The sequence below is a fragment of the Sciurus carolinensis genome, chromosome X (assembly GCF_902686445.1).
Source record: "Sciurus carolinensis chromosome X, mSciCar1.2, whole genome shotgun sequence".
In the NCBI taxonomy this organism is placed as follows: Eukaryota; Metazoa; Chordata; class Mammalia; order Rodentia; family Sciuridae; genus Sciurus; species Sciurus carolinensis.
The window spans coordinates 95,909,002-95,931,715 of record NC_062232.1 but is presented as its reverse complement, the minus strand read 5'-3'; the positions used below and the strand labels follow the sequence as shown (position 1 = coordinate 95,931,715).

General features: G+C 36.7%; 1 protein-coding gene across 1 annotated transcript; it reads right to left on the bottom strand.

Moving 5' to 3' along the window:
* Positions 1-6,789: 6,789 nt before the first annotated feature.
* Luzp4 (leucine zipper protein 4) lies at positions 6,790-21,782 on the bottom strand. The gene is given in 6 exon segments (XM_047535295.1): positions 6,790-6,903; positions 7,062-7,216; positions 7,248-7,632; positions 10,100-10,218; positions 11,321-11,449; positions 21,692-21,782. Coding segments are annotated over 6 exon segments (993 nt in total).
* Between the last annotated feature and the right edge of the window lie 932 nt (positions 21,783-22,714).

Sequence of the window (22,714 nt, the reverse complement as noted above, 5' to 3'; positions counted from 1 at the left end):
GGATGAATACTGATGCAAAAAATCCTTAAGAAACTACTAGTAAAACAAATTGAACAGCACAGTAAAAAGATTATAAAACATGACCAAGTGGGATTTATTCATGGAATGTAAATATCAAAAACTCAATTAATGTAATATACTCCATTAACAGAATAAAGGATAAAAGCTACATCAACACTGATCCAGATCATTTCTGCATTGATACATAAAAGGACTTGATAAACTTCAACATCCTTTTATGATAAAAACAATCAACAAACTAGGAAAAGAAGGAAACTATCTCAACATGATAAAGGCCATATATGAAGAACTGAAAGTTTTTCCTCTAAGATCAGGAAAAAGGAAAGGACGCCTACTTTCACCACTTCTATTCAATATAGTATTGGAAGTCCAAATCAGAGCAATTGGGCAAGAAAAATAAATAATAAAAGGCATCTAAACTGAAAAGGAGAAAGTAAAAATATCTCTGTTTGCAGATGGTATGGTCTTGTATGTAGAAAACCTTAAAGGTTTTACACACACACACACACACACACACACACGCACGCACACACCAAAAAAAATCTGACAGATTTTTTTCTTGCAGTGCTAGCAATTGAACCCAGGGTTTCATGGATGCAAAGAACATACCCTACCAGTGAGCTACATCCCCCACCCGCAAAATCCATTAGAAATAATAATCAAAGTCAGCAAAGTTTCAGAATACAAAATCAACACACAAAAACCAGTTGCATTTCTGCACACTACCAATGAACAAACCAAAGAGGAAATTAAGGAAAGAATTTCATTCATAATAGCATCAAAAAGAACAAAATACTTAGGAATAGACCTAACCAGGGAAGTGAGAGACTTGCATACTGAAAACGAAAATGAAAGAAATTTGAAAAGATATGAATAAGCCAGATTATGGTGGTGCAAGCCTGTACTCCCAGCTACTCAGGAAACTGAGGCAGGAGGATCACAAGTTTGAGGCCAGTGTAGGCAATTTAGTGAAACCTATCTCAAAATAAAAAAATAAAAAGGGCTGGGGATGTAGCTCAGTGGTAGAGCCTAGCATGTGAAAGGTCCTGGGTTCAATCCCTAGAAACACACACACACACACACACACACACACGAAAGATGCAAATAAATGGATAGGTATCCAGTGTTCAAGGATTGAAAGACTTAATACTGTGATGATGTTCATTCTACCCTAAGTGATCTACAGATTCTATGTAATCCCCTTTGAAATCCCAATGGCATATTTTGCAGAAATAAAAAAAAAAATCCTAAAATTCATATGGAATCTCAAGGAACCCAAACAGCCAAAACCATTTTCAAAAAGAATCAGGTTAGAAGGCCCAGGCTTTCTGATGTCAAAACACATTACAAAGCATCATCCTGGCATAAGGACAAATAGACCACTGGATGAGAACAGAGAGAACAGAAATAAGCCTTCATGAATATGGTCAAATGATCTTCAAAAAGAACACTCAATTGGAAAGGACAGTCTCTTAACAAATGATATTGGAAAAATTGGATATCTACAAGCAAAAGAATAAAGTTGGACCCTTGTCTTATACCATGTACAAAAATTAACTCAAAATGAATTTGTGACCTAAAACTATAAATCTCCTAGAAGAAGGGTGGTGATAGAGCTCAGTGGTAGAGTACTTCTCTAGCATATGCAAGGCCCTAGGTTTAATTCCCAGTACAAAAAATTTTAAAAAGACACAATCAACAGAGGAAATGAAAATCTACAGAATTATAAATCAAATTAACAATTTGATAAGTGACTAATATCCATGATATATAAGAATATATCTAAGAACTCCTAGAACAACAAACACTCAAATAACACAATCAATGGGCAAAAGACTTGAATAGACATTTCTCCAAAGATGATATACAAATGTCCAAAAAGCATATGAAAAGATTCTCAGCATCATTAATCACAGTGAAATGCAGATTAGAACCACAATGAGATATCACTTTTTACCCACTGGATTGGCTTTGCTCAGAAAAATAGAAAATAGGGCTGAGGAGATAGCTCAGTCGGTAGAGTGCTTGCCTTGCAAGCACAAGGCCCTGGGTTCGATTCCCAGCACCCAAAAAAAAAAAAGAAAGAAAAATAGAAAACAAGTATTGGCAAGGATATGGAGAACTTGGAACCATTGTTCACTGCTGAGGCTGTAAAATGGTGCAACTGCTATGGAAAACAATATGGAGGGTATTCAAAAAATTCAAAATAGAACTAACAAATGATCCAACATTCCCACTTCTGGATGTATGTCAAAAAGAATTGAAAGCAGGATCTCAAAGAGATCTGCACACCTATGTTCATATTACAACCATTTATAACAGTCAAATAGTAGAAGCAACCTACATATCTATTGAAAGATGAATGAATAAACAAAACACCATATATGTAATGGGATATTATTTACATCCATGTTACAGGCTACAACATGGATGAACCTTGAGAATATTATGCTAAGTGAAATAAACCCATCACAGAAGGTAAATGTATGAGTCCACTTATATGCAGTATCTGAAGTTGTCAAATTCATAGAAAAAGAAAGTAGAATGGTGATTACCAGGGACTGGGGAAAGAGAGAGAAGAGGGAACTGTTGCTTTATGTGTTTAGAGTTCCAGATTTCCAAGAAAATGTTCTAGACATCTGTTTGCAAAACCATGTTAATTTACTTAACACTACTGAACTGCACTCTTAAAACTAGTTAAGATTAGTGATGGTAGTGTAGCTCAATAGCAGAATGTGTGCTTAGCATGTGAGAGGCCCTGAGTTTGATCCTTAGCACCAGAAAGAAAAAAAAAAGGTTAAGATGATATATTTTATATTTTAACCACAAATTTTTAAAATGAAAAAATGAACAAAAATCATTTTTCATGAACTAATGTTTTTAGTTGGTATGTCTTTAAATTCATGTAGTTCAAGTTTTTCCTTTCCTATATTAGGAAATTGAGACCAGCAATATTAATTAATTGGTCTAATGTCATATTTTGAGACAGATTTGGAACATGGAGTCATGTCTTCTTATTCTTAGGTTGCTTCTACTCACTCATACTGCTCATGCCCCCTTAAAGGCCAACTCCTTAAAAAAAGAGACCAGATTCTCATTGTAATATTTTTTTAAGAAATGAGAAAAATAGTGGCAATAGGCAACAAATAAGGCTAGGTGAAAGTGAAGAATTTGAGAAAAAAAAAGAGGGAAATAAAATATAAAAACTTGTCTTCAGAGTGAAATATAGTACATTAAATATAGTATATAAAGATCAGAGTCAAAGATTTGCTGTGTCAATTATAATCAAGTCTGAAACTATTTCAGAAATTACTTGGAATGTTATCTAGTATTAACATCCAAAGAGATGATGAGTGGTAAGGAGATATTAGTAATCATTCTATAATTGGAGATTTGGGAGGGTTGTTTTGTTGGTATTAGAGATTGAATTCAGGGCCTCACCCATGCTAAGTACTTCTTCGACTCACTGAGTTACATTCCCAGCCCCTACTACTGAAGTTTAAATAGCAAACACTCCAAAACTAAGTAGCCCATTCCCTTTGAAGGTCCTGTCTATGCTTAGAAAAGCTTTCATCAGCGGGACAGCCAAGCTAATTTAATGATATACAGAGTTTGCCATTCACTTTATGTAAGTTACTTAGTACAGGCACAAAAGATAGATTTTGTTCTACTATTTCTCTATATTTACCCATCAATCCAGCCAAAGAAGGCATCTGATTGTGAATGCAATCACCATGTCAAAGAAGGGGGAAAATCTGAAATTGTTATCAGATATTTTAGGGGAGTTAAATATCACATTTAAGTCTGGACACAGTGGTGAGGGCCTACAAGCCCAGCTACTAGGGAGGCTGAGGCAGTAGGATTGTGAATTTGAGGCCAGACAGGCCTTGGAAAACATAGTGAAACCCTGTCTCAAAAAAATAGCCTGGCACAGTGGTGCACACCTGTAATCCCAGAGACTTGGGAGGCTCAATGAAGCAGGAGGTTCACAAATTTGAGGTAGCCTGGGCAACTTGGCGAGACCCTTTCTCAAAATAGAAAATAAAAAGGTCTGGGGATGTAACTCTGTGGTAAAGCATCCCTGGGTGCAATCCCCAGTACCACCAAAATAAATAAATAATAAAAGGAAAAAGAGGCTGGGGATGTGGCTCAGTTTGCCTAGAATGCACGAAGTCCTGGGTTCAATCCCCAGCCCTGCAAAAAAGAAAGAAAAAAGAAAAATCCAAATTCACACTTTGTTTGCAATAAATCCTGTTAAGAGTTGTTATTAAGAGTCTTAATAGTTTTTAATTTTTACAGACTGCATTTTGATTCATTGTACACAAATGGGGTACATGTTTTCATTTCTATGATTGTGCATGATGTAGATTCATACCATTTGTGTAATCATACACATACATAGGGTAATGATGTCTGTCTCATTCCACCATCTTTCATATCCTCACTCCTCCTCCCTTTCATTCCCCTCTACATAATCTAAAGTTCCTCCATTCTTCTCTTACCCCCACCCCCATTATGTAACATCATCCACTTATCAGGGAAAACATTCAGCCTTTGGTTTTTTGGTATTGGCTTATTTCACTTAGCATGATATTGTCTAATTCCATTCATTTATCTCCAAAATGCCATAATATTATTCTTCTTTATGGCTGAATAATATTCCATTGTGTATATATATCACAGTTTCTTTATCCATTCATCTGTTGAAGGGCATCTAGGTTGGTTCCATTGTTTAGCTATTATGAATTGAGCTGCTATACACATTGATGTGGCTGTGTGACTGTACTATGCTAATTTTAAGTCCTTTGGATATAAACCGAGGAGTGGGATAACTGGGTCAAAAGGTGGGTCCATTCTAAGTTTTTTGAGGAATTTCCATACTGCTTTCCAGAGTGGCTGCACCAATTTGCAAGTCCACCAGCAATGTAAGTGTGCCTTTTCCCCCACATCCATGCCAACATCTATTATTGCTTGTGTTCTTGATAATAGCCATTGTAATTGGAGTTTTAAAACTGGAAATATTTCTTGTAAATCTTCACAAATAATGATATTCTGTTCATGATCATATTTTATTTGAGATGTTTGCCCAGCTACCTAACTTTTATTAAGACTACATTGGGCTTCTGGATTGACTTGTTTGTTTAATGCAGAAATTTATGTGGCATGTCCTTATCTTCTGGTGAAGCTGGCATGAAGGGAAAATTTTGTATGGGCCATGAAATTCTGAAGTCTTCATTTTATACTTGGCACAAAAGCAAACTAGTTCTAAAAGATATTATTAAAGATACCTGGTCAACTTATATATGCATATTAAAATGGAAAGTTATGGAGAAGAACTAATCTTTAAAAGATCAATTATAAATATATATTAATTTTCTTTATGTGTTCATTCCTTAGTAATAGCTCTAAATTTGATAACTTTAACCTTAACTATTCAAGGAATATTTATCTTGAGGATATAAAAAATTATAATGACAGGAGATAAAGGGAAAAAAACTAAACAAACTTGTTCATTATATTTAAATTTTCTTCTTTTGTGATGCTGAGGATCAAGCCCAGGACTTTGCTCATAAAATGTATTTGCAAAATGATAGGAATATGTCATTGGACGATAATGTAAATGGAATTTTCAGTGCCTTAATGGAAGTATTATAGCACTTGACAAACAAAAATGAATATGTAAAATGAAAACATGGAAAATCCCTAATAAATGCAGACATATGAATTGCTTGTCATTGCTATTAATCATGTTTTAATTTTGTATGACAAATTATCTTTATGCTGCTAATGTGGGATGGAACCTTTTGCATTAAAATGATGTCTGCATCAGACATTCTATATATACATAATAACACACATTTTAGAAATTTTTTGTTGAAATCAGCAATTCTGTGCAGTGCTTAATATAAACTCAAATATTTAACAAACATTTATAGACAATACAGGCTGAAAGGCAATCACTGAGAAATTTGAACTAAAACTAAATTTTTATTCAATAACTTAATAAATTACAATAAAAGTATCTTGTGTTTTTGAAAACTAAACTCATAGTTCTATTTACATTTTTCTGATTCTTTTGCTAGAACAGACAAACCTACCCTAATAGTTTCAGAAGGCAACAGTGAATATATGTAATGTATTCAAAATATACTTAGAAGGTTAGTATTGCATTCATGTACAAAATAGGCATCATTATTTATGGTCTGATTTGAGGAAAAGCAGAAAAGTTCAGCTGCCCAAAGATACATCTATTATTTGTCTCCTGAGACTCTCTGAGGACTCTTGAGGAAAAAGATAAAGGAAGGAAACAGAAATTCATTGCCATTGATTATATATATTATATATATATTTAAATTTAGAGTAATTTTTTTGAGACTAGCTTGCCTCACAGGTTAGAAGATCCAAAGAGAATAGGATACTGAGTCAATATATTCTGAATTCTGATCGTAGGGTAGGTTCAGTAGGAAAGGTTGAATACATAGAGTTCTGCAAGGGAAAGCAGACCTAGATAAAACAACTTAATGAAACAACATGGGAAACTGGATGACACCTAGAGGATATCAGTAAATTGAAAGAACAATGATACCATATATATATACATATATATATATATATATATAATCTCCATTCCATTAATACCTTTGTCCCAATACATGTCTGTTAAAACGAACACATATTTAGTCATTAAAATATAGAAATACAAAGCATGTCTTTACATTTTCATATAACTTAACATACTGTACTAATTATTAAGTATTCATTGTATTTTTACCTGTCAAATTCGAACTCAGTTTCCGGTGACGATTGGAATCTTCTTCCTGGTGAGTATCTCCGATATCTCTCTGATTGGCCATAAGATCGCCCTGATTGACCATGAGATCTCTCTGATAGGACATGATATCTCTCTGAATGACCATGAGATCTTTCTGAATGACCATGAGATCTCTCCAAGCAATTATGAGATCTCTCTGAATGACCATGCGATCTCTCCAAGTGACTATGAGATCTCTCTGAATGACCGTGAGATCTCTCCAAGTGACTATGAGATCTCTCTGAATGACCATGAGATCTCTCCAAGCGACTATTAGATCTCTCTGAGCGACCACTAGATCTCACTGAGTGACCACAAGATCTCTCTGAGTGGCCACAAGATCTCTCCGAGCGGCCACAAGATCTCTCCGAGCGGTCACGAGATCTCTCAGAGCAGCCATGAGATCTCTCAGAGCGGCCACGAGATCTTTCTGAGGGGCCACAAGATCTTTCCAAATGACAATGAGACCTCTCTGAGTGACCATGAGATCTCTCCGAGTGACCACAAGATCCCTCTGAGCAACCATGAGATCTCTTTGAGTGACCATGAGAGCTCTCTGATTGGCCATGAGATCTTTCTGTGTAGCCATGAGATCTCTCTGATTGACCATGAGATCTCTCTGATTGGCCATGCGCTCTCTCTGATTGACCAACAGATCTCTTGGATTTGCCAGGAGATCTCACTGATCGGCCATGAGATCTCTCTAAGTGGACTTGATTTCCTTCTGATTGATGCTGTTTCTCCTCCGATTGGCCTTGATTCCTCTCTGATTGGGCCTTATAATTGTCACTGTACTTCTCCTGTAAAGGACCCCAATTATACAAAACAAATGAAACACATATTCCATAATTTAATTAAGTTACAATGATATTTCTTAAGACCATTTCTATGGGCATTGTTACTTCTAGAATTCTACTGTGCTTACTTTTTATATACTAGTTTTCAGAACTACCTTGTAGAATAGCTCTGATGTCCCCTGTCATTGGCACAAAGAATATTATGCAAATAAGAGTTTAATAAAATGAAAATATGGAAGATTAGTTGCTTTATGAATTTAAATATGTTCCAAGGTCATGTTCTACCTACCATTTTCTGGATCTATATTGTATTAAAGAAACAAAGATTGTATGACTTTATAGTTGGAGACATTTAATAATATTTCATAGTACAAATCCTTAGGATCGAATACTGTTTGTGCCTGCTTGATGATCACTTAAGAAAACAATCTATAACTTCAATATAAAAATATTTAATTCTAGAGAGAAAAACAAAGTGAGGGGAAAGAAATCTATAAGGGAAACAAAGGTTGACTTAATACTATTCAAGTAAATTGACCTGGTAATGACTCAGTCTTTCTATCTTTTCAACTTCTAAACCAAAAGGCAATAGAGTGAATCAGCCAAATGGAAATAATGAAAAGTTTGACAAATCTGTATGATGTTACATAAAAGTAAGTGGATAAAGTTATATGCACTGTGCTAAGAAATCAAACTTTCCACTAGCAAATGTTGCCTGGCAAAGAAAACATGCCCTAGATTTGGCATTATGACTCTCTTGTATAACACTACCAGAGTTAAAAGCAACTGCTAAATAGCAGAGAAGTTTCCAGCACAAAGAATATTAAGAACAGAAAACTTCATTAAAATAAAAAATATGAAAAATTATTTACTTTACTAGAGCCTAAAGCCATAGTCACTCCCCAGCATTTCTACTGAAAAACCTAAATAAGTTGACTGGGTGAGATATACATGTACCTCTTCTAAGTGACTAGTATTGGGAGCACAGTGGCTCAGCAGTAAAATAGGATTGAGGCCCAACTCCTGAAAACCCTTCCCAAAGGATCTTGCAGTCCTTTCATAAATGTTTATAGTAAGAAATGTTTTCAGGGTGAGGATATAGCTTAGTGGTAGAATACAAGCAAAGCATGCATGAAGCCCTGGGTTTAATCCCCAAAATAAATGTTTCATCAATTTCCACCTTTAGAAAATGAAATGCACATAGTTATCCTTCCTTATATGCAAGCAGAAACTTTCAATCAAAAATAATTATGTCAAATAAATACAATTCTGTCCTTTTGATACTAAGATTAAATCTTTCAAAGTATAAAACTTGCTTATTCGAGTTGCAAGGCATTGCTGGGTGCAGTGGTCCACACCTGTAGTCCCAACTACTTGGAAGGCTGAGGTAGGAGACTCACAAGTTTGAGAATGGCCTGGCCAACTTGAGATCCTGTCTTGAAATGGCTAGGGATGTGGTAGTGTACTTGCCTAGCTTGTGTGAGGACCTGGGTTCAATCCCCAGTATCAAACAGGAAAGAAAAAAAGGAAAGGAGAAAGAATTGCAAAGCATCATTAAACACCAATTATTCAATTTATTGGTAAAATAATTATGGTTAAACTTTAGTATATTTCTTTACTGTATTTTTCTGGTGAGTTCTGCTATTATGACAGTCTCAAAAGCTTCAAAAATGGGGCGGGGGCTGTAGCTCAGTGGTATGACGCTTGCTTGCCTAGCATGTATGAGGCAGGCTGCTTTAGTACCATTCAGGGCCTGCATAGAATAGGCACTGAATCAGTATTTGATCAACTTAAATTAATCTTTCAAATATTTGAAAATGCAATATACTCCACTCCAAAGTAAGTAAATAATTTGCATTTACATAATTTGACAAAAATGGTTTAAGCTGCCAGAACCACCATTTTTTACTAAATGACCATATAACACCATAAAAAGAAACAGTTTAACAAGCTGAAACATTAACACCAATGTTAGCATGTGAATCTGGATGAGCACCTCTCAAATTCTTGTCCAGTGACCAGCTTACCTATACGAGTTGAGGTAAAGGATTATACAATCATAGTCTTTCCCACCTGTTAGTTCCAGAGTGTATTTCATATCCTATTTTATCTCACTTCTGGTTTTTACAATTAATTTACAAGGTTACTAAAACTTTTTACATTATAACATAAGATCAAACACTCTGTAAGAGGAGAAAAATGAAAATAATTATATGGGATACGTGACAATAATCTATTTTAGCATTTTATAAATTCAAAATTTCTATTGACTGAATATAGCAAAAAAATCAAATGTTTATCACAATAAATACAGGGGCAAAACTTCAACTAACAAAAATCTAATCTAAATTATATTTAAGCCACCATGGAACAATACTAAGAAACAATGGAATTTTAAATAATTCTTAATATTAAGATATATATTCAACTTAGGAATTTTTATATCAGTTAATTCTTGGTATTTATTTACCTGCTCATTTGAAGTCTGCTTATTTAAAGGGCTTTGTCCAGACTTTACTCCAGAAGGTTCTTGGTGTGCTTTTTTATCTTCAGTTTTTTCCTCAGGCTTGTTTTGGAGTCTTGTGCATCCTTTGAAAAATAATTATTTTCTCTATTTTTAGTCAGTAAATTCAACATGTCTTTCAGAAATATTGTGCATGACCTCATATTTTAAAGCTGTGCACTGTGTTTTGTAAAACTTTTGACATTTCATTAATATCTGGGAGTCTCACTGAATTCTAGAACAAGCTTTGCCATACTATTTCCATTTGCCTACCCTAATACGGTAATCTTCTCTGTACATAATACCTCAAATTTGACTTCATATGCCCAGTTGGGACACAGTATCTAAAATTAATTGAAAGAATACTCCAATAGAGAAGGGAGAGATGGAGAGAAACTGCCTGCTTTGTATTGCTTGTATAGCTACCTGCTTCAACTATCTGCTTTGCTTTGGGTATAAAAACAGCTTAAGAAACAAAGAATATACAAAAATCAATTTTATATTTGGCTAGGAACATGGGAATGGACAATCTCACCATTCTTGGCTGCTTTGCCCTTATAATAACCACCATTCCTCCTTTTTTCAGAATGTGAAGCCACTCGAAGGATTCACAGGATTATACTGAAGCTGGGTAGGCAACTGGCAGAATATGTACAATGTTAAGATGGTTTCAACCTTTTCACTAGATCATGAAGACCCTTAATTATTAAAAGACTTTTCTACTATGGAAATCTGCAGTATATTCATATGAAAATACACTGTCTGAACCAACCAATGTGGGCTACAGAGGACATTCTTCATATTCTACCCCAACTCTCAACAACATTCCTTTTTACAAACTGTGGATGCTGCAGCCCCTAGATTATTGACATGGTCTTAACCTTCCTGTATTGCCTCCTAAAAGTGGAATTGCACCAACCAACCAGAAATGTACAAAGCATTTCTTAGCCCATATGATTACTTTTCTCATCCTGCCCTCCGTTAGTGAAGTAACACAAATAAATTTTTAAAAATGATTTCATTTGACATGGCATAGATTCTTACCAACCCTGTATGAGTCCATGTCCAGAAAAAATAAAACGAGTAAAATAATGTAACTTTATAACAGCATGGAAAGTTCTTGAATTTGCTCACCTTGTTACAGATATTTCAGACCCTTTACCATGTGTGATTTTTAGTATACTTTACCTCTCTGCTTGCGATGCTTACGAGCATTTGATCGCCGTTTTGAAGTTGCAGTTTTTTTATTATTTTGTTTTTTATCCTTGTTTTCTTCCACACAGGTAGTTTCTATCTTTTTAAGGATTATAATGTCATCTGTATTAGGAAGTACAGATGAAGAAATTGGAAAAAGCCAAATAACATTGTATCTCAAGTGAGTAGTCTATATTCTAACTCACCATATTTCAGAACATTTAAAAAATTAGTAGACCTGAACAATGACTTTACTATAATAATAATCAAATTGAAAAACCATAACAAATGGCAAACAACACAGATATTTTAAAGTTAGTTTTTATAAACAATAAAGAAAAATTCCTGTCAAAAAGATCTGTGATAACTGCACTTACAGGAATAAAAAAGTGTCCAGATTACAATAGCTCAAGGGGGGACCATTTAAATAAATGATTTTAATAAATGTTATTTAATTTTCAGAAAAATATAAAGCAATAGTATTATTTCCAAGTAAATGTAAGTGCTAGACAATTACCTACATGTATTTTCTTAAAAGTAACAAGGCAGGCGTTGGGGTTGTGGCTTGGTGGTAGAGTGCTTGCCTAACTCTCGTGAGGCACTGGGTTCAATTCTCCGCACCACATAAAAATAAATAAACAAAATAAAGGTATTGTGTCCATCTACAACTAAAAGTATTTTTTAAAGATTTAAAAATTTGGGCTGGGGATGTAGCTCAGCTTGCCTCACATGCACAAGGCCCTGGGTTCAATCCCCAGCAACACATACACACACACACACACACACACACACGCACAAAAAAAAGATTTTAAAACTTAAAAAGTAATAAGATGATAAAAAAAAGGAGGTAAGTAAATCAAGAAATTAAAATGAAGGCTCATAAGAGATACCACAGAAGTGAGGAACTTGTATTACTTTTATTACTGTACTAGCAGGAAGCAATGAGACTTTATTGTCAAGCAAGTTCTTAGTTACTCAGATAGAAAGCACTTACATGGCATAATTTGAAGGATGGGAGACAGGTACAACTTGATATCTTTCCTAACATCTGGAATGGAAAGGAAAGGTCTATAGGTAGAATGTTGTATTGGTGGATAATAGCTTACTTAGGTCAAAGCATCTTCAGAAATAAACACAAAGTAAGCATTTGGAAAGAGCTAGAGATGCTAGAAGAAAAAGAATAGCTGAAAAAGGCATGAAAGAGCCAGATAGATGCCAAAGATTAACCACTCCTTTACTGTTTTGTTCAGTACTAGTTTTGCCTCAGGTCTCTAAGATCTGATTTGGATTTCTTTGAAATGGCTGATATCTTTAAAGGTGAAACTCAACAGTCAATTGAGTACAATTCTTTTTCTTTTTTTGATGGAGTGATAAAGCACTTGCCTAGGATGTGTGAGGCCCTGGGTTCAATTCCCAGCAGTTCCCTCTCCCCCCAAATATCTGTGGAAATTTCCATACAGATTTTTTTTTTTTATGGTACTGGGGATCAAACCCAGGACCTAACGCAAGCTAGATAAGTGCTCTATCACTGAGCTACATCCCCAGCCCCATGTTTTTTTTTTTTCCACATTACAATTATAAGGGAGTTCACAAATAGGATATCCTACAGACACACAGGAAGATATTGTTAGGATGGGATTTAGGCGACTGAGGGGACAAAGTCCAGCCTGCTAAACGGTGACCGATCAGGTGGGCTGGAAAATTCCACTGACCCTTAACATCCACCTGTCACTCAGCATTCCCATTCCGGTCTATAAAGACCCTGGACAGCCAGGTCACGCACGATTTTCTCCAGGTCCCTACTTGATCTGTACCCCGGGGTCTGGGAATTTCGCCAGAGAGCTGAATTCCAATAAAGCTTGCTTCCACCCGCTTTCTGTCCGATTTTATTCTGCCGCTAACCGTACCCACCCCCAACTTACAGATATTTAAATCTTTAACCTCCCTAAAATCCCTGAAACAATCATTACATAACTTACGGGGACCCAAAGATGGTGAATTCTGAAATAGGACCAAAAAATAGTGGAGAGGAAAAAGTGAAGAGCAAGCTCCTTCCCAAGTCAGTACTTTTCACAATGACATGAGGGCATGCTCTGGGATCAGCCTGTTTTGCAGCACTCATATATAATTCTCAATTACTTAATTTTTCCACTCCTCAGGGTCACTGAAGATGACTTCTCTTTTAAATTTTTTTTTCTTTTTCGTTGTAGATGGACACAATACTTTTTATTTTTATGTGCTGTATTAATAGTAACATCCTTCAATTGAATAGTACTTTAAAGTATACATAAAAGCTCTTATACAGTACCTGGTATATTTATAAGAAACTCAATAAGTATGATATAAATAAACAAACAAACGTTTATTGTCCAAGTACTATGTCCTGGCCCTGAAAGGTCAGCAGAGATTATTCTATCACTGAGCTACAGCTACAGCCCACTGACTGTCTTTATCAACTAAGTTCACATTTTAAAGGAAACTTATTTTAGTGAAAACTGTAAAACTGCATAGATCACAAAAAGAGGACAAAGAAAACATGAATGATGGGTGCACTTATTATATAATTCAATTATTATTATTTTGCAGTGCTGGAAATTAAGCCCAAGGCTTCGTGCATGCTAGCAAGTGCTCCACTTCTAAGCTACATCCTCAACACATAATCAATCTTTAAAAGCAAATATGTCCAGTAACTTGGGGAGCTGAGGCAGGAGAATCACAAGTTCACACCTAGCCTCAGCAACTTAGCGAGGCTGTACGCAATTCGGCAAGACTCTGTCTCTAAAATATAAAAAAGGGCTGGAGATGTGGCTTAAGCACACCTGGGTTCAATCCCTGGTACCAAAAAAAATTAATAATTTTTAAAATTAATAATTCAATATATGTGTATATATATATACACACACACACATATATACACATATATATGTGTTTACTATTTTCCAATTTAACTTCTGCATGCTTCCCAATAAAATGGAAAAGCTTTGTATAATACAGATATTTTATCTCACCTCTTAGAATGCTAACTATCCTATTTCTCATTGCACTTAGAACACTGATACAGTCACTCTGAGAAAAGCCTGTACAGCACAGTGAGTCTCTAAACTAATGTAGAATCTAGACATAAGTATTCAAAATGCCAACAGTGATGAAAATCAAGTGAATAGGAAATTTTAATCTTGAAGGTGCTTCAGATTCAAAACGGAGAAAAATAATATACTTCAGCTATATAATCCTTTTTTTGTGTGTGTGGTACTGGGATTGAATCCAGGGCCTCATGCCTGCCAAGCACATTCTCTGCCACTGAGCTAAATCCCCAGCACATCTATTTTATGCTGTATTTTCTGGAAATAAACCTAGTATTTCAGTTTTTATAAATATTTCATATTACATTCATAAATGTTCAAATTGAAATATAATTGAAAATGGTATTAGGAAAAGATGTCTATGCCCCCAAGTGAGAAATAAATCATGAGACAAAAAAAGACCTCTGTGTATATAGTGTAAGTAAGAGTATCAGTGAATTTGCAAAGACATTCCTTTAATTCTTTTTGTAAATGGTTCCTTACTTGAGTCTCCATAGTCTCTTCTAGCTCTAAAATTCTATAACAAGATTAGAAAATTGAAGGGAAAAAACTGTAGTATAATATATTTGTCTTATAGAAATTCTTTTAGGTACTAGTAAATGTTCAATAAATACTTTAAATTGAATTTAATTGGCATTCAATACTTAGTGACACTAAAAGGTTTTCTCAAGTGTACCTATGTGGCCTGTAAAAAGTACTTAATGTTTTCTATTTTGCTTTTTTTCCCCTCTGTGTGTATATAGGTATATGTCAAATGGATCAGAAATAACAGATGGTTTCATAGCAAGAAAAGGAAAAAGAACTGCAAAAAACCAAGTTGTTTGATTTTTCAAGCGTAACACTCTTTTAAACACTTAATTAGTAAAAAAAACTTAATTAGTTTTAAAATGTCTCCTAATTATTCACACCCTTAGAATGTGTTTTTGGAGTTTGTTTGGTTAGTTGGTTTCGGTCTCTTACTGAAATCACACGTAATTTTAACCCCTGGACTTTGAAATTCCAGACTACCATTTGATTTGGTGCACTGTAAAGGAATTGTACAATAATATTTACAGTGCTAAAAATCAGAGATTTTATCAGCTATGATTTAGAGATAAAATCCACCTTGCTGCTCAGCCTCTCCATAAGGAAGAGAAAACAAATGCTTCAAAACCCAGGTAAGATGTCTAAGGACCCTTCCAATACAAACTATGAAGTAATGAAGAGGTGTCCTTTTTCCAGGTTCTCATATCCTTTCCCTTAGTTTTCAAGATGTGTCACTACAGATATATGAGGCTTTGCTCATGCTACTTTCTGTAATGCTGGTTACCACTGTAACCACCTGGAAAAAAGTCATCTCTCAAGGAGAACTATTCTTATCTAGGTATCACAAAGGAGCCTATTTGAAATTTTGGCCTAAGTAAGTTTCAGGATTAAAGAGAGGTAACATTCTTCAAACAGTTTAAAATTGTTCACACTACTTGAGATGCTATATGAATATTTTTTTAAAAATGTGTGTGTGGTGCTAGGGTTGAGCCCAGAAGCTTATGTATGCTAAATAGGCACTCTACCACTGAGTTACACCCCTAAACCCCCAATTTGTTTTTAAATGGGAAAAAGAACATGCAAAATTCATCATGCACCTAAGCATGGGAGTATCAGACTCTGAATAATTAAATTTTATATAAATTACATAATTCATTTTCTTGTGAAAAGCATAATCATATTGTATTATGTTTTCCAATGGGTCAAAAGCTCTATTTTATATTTATAAATATTTAAAACACAATTTTTATAAACATTTCACCATTTATAAATATTCACAACACTAGGATCCTCAAAATAAGTGATGATAGTGGTGTACTCCTGTAATCCCAGCGGCTCTCTCCCAGTCCAGAGGCTGAGACAGGATCATGAGTTCAATGCCAGCCTCAACAACTCAGCAAGGCCCTAAGAAACTCAATGAAACCTTGCCTCTAAATAAAATACAAAAAAGGGCTGAGGATGTGGCTCAGTGGTTAAGTGTCCCTGAGTTCAATCCCCGGTACAAAAAAAAAAAAAAAAAAAAAAGCGACAATGGGGCGAAAGATACAGCTCATAGTAGCAAACAACAAAAAAAGTAATTGACAAAGTGACAGCAGTTTTCTCTCACTTTCTAAAAGATTTTGACTATACATAATTCAGAAACCTTTAAACATTGTGAACTGCACATATTTACTTAATAGCCTCTTCAATTAGATCGAGGTATTTAAGAGGCGGCCATTGTTTAGTGATTAATCTACTAAGTCCTTAATACAGAATGGATACTATATTTGTGGATGTATGGTCCAATACATCCAGCAGGCAAAAAGGTTTCCTTTCTTTCTAACCATGCTTTTGCCTTAATCTCCTTTTAGATCAAGTGGTAAACAAGAAGTGCAATTCTTATTAAGTTCTTGCTGTTACCATTCAAAGTTTCTTCCTTATTTTTTGCCTTTTATTTCTAAAAAGGACTATAATATCTATTGATATGTTTACAAAAATTTTTGACAAGAACAAAAATAAATTTGTAGAGCCTTTTCCTATGTCACTATTCACACAATGGAAGCAATATCCTTGCATCCAATAAAAATTGCTTTCCTATTGCTTATGTTTAGTTATCTAAAGGTAGAGATATATGTATTGTTAAAAACTCATATTTTTACCTTGGAAAAACAAAGGGAAATTTATCAGACAAATATGGATGTCTCACTAAATCATAGAAAGCAACATGCATTTGTTCCTTATAATATCTCTCTCCATGATTTTAAATTTAATGTCTTTTTTCATGCTTTTGACACTAATGGCTAGTTTTGCCTCTTCCCCCAAGAAAATCAAAACCTGAATTCTCATCTAATATGTTATAAATATGAATATAGAAAGCCAATATTTAGGGCTGGGGAGATAGCTCAGTTGGTAGAGTGCTTGCCTTGCAAGCATGAGACCCTGGGTTTGATCCCCAGCACCGCAAAAAAAAAAAAAGAAAAAAAAAAAAAAAGAAAGCCAATATTTAAAAGGATAAAATAGTATCTCTTAACATTTTAACAACACTAAATTCTCATATTCAACCTCCAACTAAATTACTACATTCAATTCAACTAACAAATATTCAATTAAACATCTTTTCCCAGTCTTTTTAATATAATGTCAACTAGTCTTTCCCAAACCAGACTCTCCAATGTCCTGGTCCTCCTAGCCATAATGCTCTACTTAAAGGTCATGCTTCCTAAATCCCTTAAATCCGTTATTGTCAAGGTTACACCAACCACCTCCCTTGGTCTCCCAGACATCTTGAAGAAAATATTCAAGAGAATGTTTTCTCCATTACCTACTACTTAAACCTCATTTTTCTCCTGGATGTTTTTCATCTCTTTCAAGTCTACCACATCTCTAAAGTTAAATAACCGAATCCCAAGGTGGGAGGTAACTACTCAGGCTTGCCAAATTTCTAGTTGAGACTTTAGGCTCACTTTGTGGGGCACATATAGCAAACATTTACTCAGCTTTCTCCACATGTCAGGCAACCATACTTTGTACATATTACCTGTATTATCTTATTTAATTCTCAACAAGTCTGTGAGATAAATACTATTCAAATGAGGAAATTTAGTCTCCCAAAGATATAGGAACTACTGCATTTTTGGGATCAGGTCAATCTGTAACAATGACTCCTATTTCTCTGAATTGTCATATAAAACCATTGTTTTAGCTATTTACCAGGTTATAATTTTTTCTCTATAAGCAACTGCTAAAGCATGAATCATTAAAATCAACACAATGAAAAATTGTGAAATCATGAGGTTTTACCCCAGTGCTCTAAATTCCTTTTAGTTCTGGGTTTTTTCCCCTCCAGGGTCACAGTGATCGGGCAGATGCCTAGGGTGAGGCAAAATGAGGCACTGTCCTCAGGCACAAAATATAAGGAGTCTCCAAAACAACTCAGTAATCAAGTAAAAAACAGTATTTTAACACAATAAAATTTAGTCAATGCAAAAATAATCACTGACAAACTGTCAAGTTAAAAAAAAAGGACAGGATGAGACCTTGTATTTGCATAAACCTACCTCATTTGCTTCCTTCTAATTACTAGGTCAATAAAGCTGTTATTTGCAAAAACAGTCAGAAGGCTATAGTTTTCCCCTTTGATTTTTTAAAATGTTTCATTAAAATTTTATCCCCATTACCAAATTTTTTAGCCTCCTTAAATTTTGTACCTGAAGCAAGTGCCCTGGACAGTGACCCTTTTTTTTTTTTTTTTTTTTTTTTTTGCGGTGCTGGGGGTTGAACCTAGGGTCTCATGCATGTTAGGCAAGTGCTCTACCAGTTACTGAGTTACTGAGCTACCTCTCTAGCCCCACAAATATTCTTTTTTTAAAATCATATTAATGTCACAAAATATTTCAGAACTCATGATGGAGTTAGGAGTGGGGACCAAGTGGCAGTATGGAATCCACAAGGGTCTGTCTTAGAAAAAAGTCTGTTGCTACCATAAAAAGAAAAAAAAAAGGTTATATATATTTTGAAATACAATGATCTTGTATATAGAATTTCTTAAGGACACACACACACACACACACACTAAATAAATTCATCAGTTTAGGGTATAAGATTTATAAACAAAAATACATTTCTATATACAGTTTGATTTTCCCTAATCTGAAAATCTGAAATTCTCTAAAATCCCCCACAACTTCTTGATACTTTCAGAGTTGCAGATTTCGGACTATTTTATATTTTGTATTTTTGGATGAGGTATGCTTAACTGGCAGTCTATGCAAACATCCCCAAACCTAAAAAACTCTAAAATATGAAACATTTCTGGTCCCAAGCACTTCAGATAAGGGATACTCAACCTGTACTAGCAATGAATAATACAAAAATAAAATTAAGAAAGCAATTGCACCAAGATCTCTCAATAAGGAGAGAGAATAGTATCTTTTTTTTTTTTTTTGGTACTGATTATTTAATTCAGAAATGCTTTACCACTGAGCTACATCTCCAGTCCATTTTATTTTTTTACTTATTTATTCTGGTACCAGGGATCGAACCCAGGGGCACGTAATCATTGATCGACATCTCCGGCCCTTTTTATTTTTCATTCTGAGACAGGGTCTTGCTAAATTGTTTTGGGCCTTGCTAAATTGGTGAAGTTTGCTTTGAACTTGCCATTCTCCTGCTGAAGTCTCTCTACAGATGGCATTACAGGCTTGCACCACCACTCCCAGCTTTTTATTTTGGGACAGGGTCCTGGTAAGTTGCAGAGGCTGGCCTCAAACTTGTGATCCTCCCACTCAGCTTCCCAAGTGGCTAGGTTACAGGTGTGCACGACTTTGGGGAACAAACGGTGTTGGGACAACTAGACATCCACATGCAAAAGGATGAGATTAGATCCTACTTCACAAGAATGCACAAGAATTAACTCAAAATGAACTCCCCACTTACAAGGGAGACCCTCCTAGGTCTGTGCCCTTCTATTTTTAAGTTTCACCCTTGGCAGCTCCCTGCCCTTCACTTCTTCTTTTTTGTCTTTTTGCCATTCTGGGAATCGAAGCCAGGGTTCTGGGCTCTTGCAAGCACTCTACCATTGGGCCCCAACTAGCCCTCACCCATTTTTAAGGTTCTCCATTCCTGCTCTCCTTCTCTTTCTAAGGTTTTAGCCCTGGCTCTTCCTGCAGGTTTTCCTTGCCGCCCCTCACTGATAAGATCAGCTTTCATTGCTTTGCTTTCCCTCCATATTCCCCCCACTCCCACCCAGGGGATTGAAACCATGGCCTAGCTCTACCACTGAGCTCTGCCCCATCCTCTTCTCATTTTAAAGACTTCCTTGCTTTCCCCTACTCTATCCCTCAGTTCTATTAAGGGGAGGTACTGGGGATTAAATCCAGGGTGCTTTGCCATTGAGCTACATTCCCAGTCCTTTTTATTTTTATTTTGAGAGAGGGTCTCCTTAAGTTGCCCAGACTGGCCTCAAATTTATGATCCTCCTGCCTCGGCTTCCCCAGTCGCTGGGATTACAAGCATAGGCCGCTGTGCCCAGTTCCTTTTTACTGTTTTGAGAGGGGGTTTCCTTATGTTGCCCGGGCTGGCCTCGAACTCCTGGGTGCAAGCAATCTTCCTGCCTCAGACTGGAAGAAGGGCTGGGACTGCACCCCAGGACTATCGCTCTTTTCTAAATTCCCTCTACATGCTCTGCTCTTCCCACTTCCACTCCTCGCCCAGAGGGGGCTCCACTCTATTTCTATGATCTTTCCTCTCTATCCATCAACTGCTCCACTTTTCTATGGTATACTCTCCCTCCACTGCCCCACCTCTTTCCAAGTTCCGCCCACCTCACTGATTCCCCCCCATCTCTATGATGAACCCCGCCCCCCTTTCATTGCTCCTTCCATTTCTAAGGCCCGCCTTCCTCACGCCTGGTCCTATTTAGGTCCACCCTCAAGCTCTGCTCCACCCCCTCATCTCTAAGGTGGCCGTAAGGGGTTGTCTCTTTCCCTCCTCTGCTATTGCGCCCCCTCTGCTTCTAAAAGAGCACCCCTGTTCAGCCGACTGCCTGGCTCATTTACGAAGTCTACCCCACCCCCACCCCAAACCCTCCTTTTCTAAAGTGTACGACGGCCAGTAGAAAAGTGATCAAAATGAAATCCACTCCCCTCAGACCCCAAATATAGTATGAGTGGTGGCAATTAGGAGCCTTGGGTAAGGAACTAAAAATTTTAAGTCTTCCCTCTCCTGTAAAGGTGTGAAGTAAGGGGGCGCCAGCGGAGAGTGGCGAAGATGAAGAAAACCACCCACCAACCTTCACACAGACCTGAGTCGCCTCCCCAGCACCACATAAAACCCACCCAGCCAGCCTGTCACCCCTTCTCCCAGTCTCTGCTAGGGAGTCCCTAGCAACCCGGCCCTGGCATTTAGTCATTTATGACACACTTGAACTATGAAGAGTGTGTGTGCCCTCGTGAGTTTGAAGGAAGCACACGGCTTGGCGTCATTTCTCAGGAGAGTCAAACACAGCGAGATGACCGCCTTTTTTATTTCCCTCACGTGCCCCTTCCAGCAACCCTCACTCCCCATGCAATTTCTGTCAGGGTTTCTCTATTAAGGAAGGAATACAAGCGCCGTTAGGGAGAGGAGAGAAGGGGCAGGATGGAGGGTCTGTCTGGGATGGGGCGAGTTTGGTAACACGAGCCTCTTGTGAAGGGGGCGGCAACACCATCTCCCGCCCGAGGTCTCCCACTCAAAGACATCTAGCCCTGACTCTGAGGGATGGGTTCCGGCCTCTACATACCTAGAGACATATCCAAAAAAGCCAGCTTTCCCCCATTATTAGGGTTTGTCAGCACTTTTCCAGAAAATGTTAGATTTGAAAGCGTAGCCATCTCGACTCGACTGCACCACACACCGACGCACAGCATAAGTAGCACCCTCTTCTGGCGCCAGATAGATCCTGACTGAATCTGCCAATCACAGTCCCTCCCTTCACGTTGCTAAGGCTCAAGGGGTGGAGTTTGGTGAATAACGCACCACCCTAGTATCCAATCAGGAACCTGGTTTGCGGTGGAGGTGGGGAAGGCCCGCCCATCATCCCATCATCCTCCACTCTTCAAAAGTGTTCTCGCGATCGCACCTCACCTCCAGTCACTTGCACTGTAACGTTCAGACTTCTGTGACCTCTGTGATTTTGAGATCACTGCTTTAGTTGCTTCTCTTGCTCTTAACCTCATTTCTCCGCTTCTCTGTTGGCATTCCTGATAAATAAAACTTTGTCTTCACACGAAGGGCTGGTTTTCTGCTTCTCTCAAATTAGAAGAGTTACCACAAATATTAGCGGCTCAAGCCCATCCACAGGCTTGCAATGACACGTAATTTTGGATGACCTCCTTAAGAGTGTGTCCATGACATTTTTTAAGAAAAAAATGCAAATATCGTTATTGCCGAAATTCTGTTCAATACTTTCCCCATGTTAGAAGAATCTTATGTCGCTTGTTCTTCAGAGGATATAAAAATCAAATTAATAAATTTTGAAAACTGAACATTTGTTCGAGTTGTTAACAGAAATCACAACAAAATTGTCTCAGGAAGAGGTGTGTGGTGGCACGTATCTCTAGACCCCAGGAGTCTGAGGTGCGAGAAGTGCTTTAGAACAGGAGTTCTACACTAGCCTGGGCAACATAGTAGAACCTGTCTCAAAGGAGGAAAAAAAAAAGCCTGAAAGTCTGAAGAGATTTTAAAATGGAAATCATTTGAGTAAATGCTTAGCAGCTAAGACCTAAAGATTAATAAATTGTTTTTCTCAAGGCATGTACAGTTG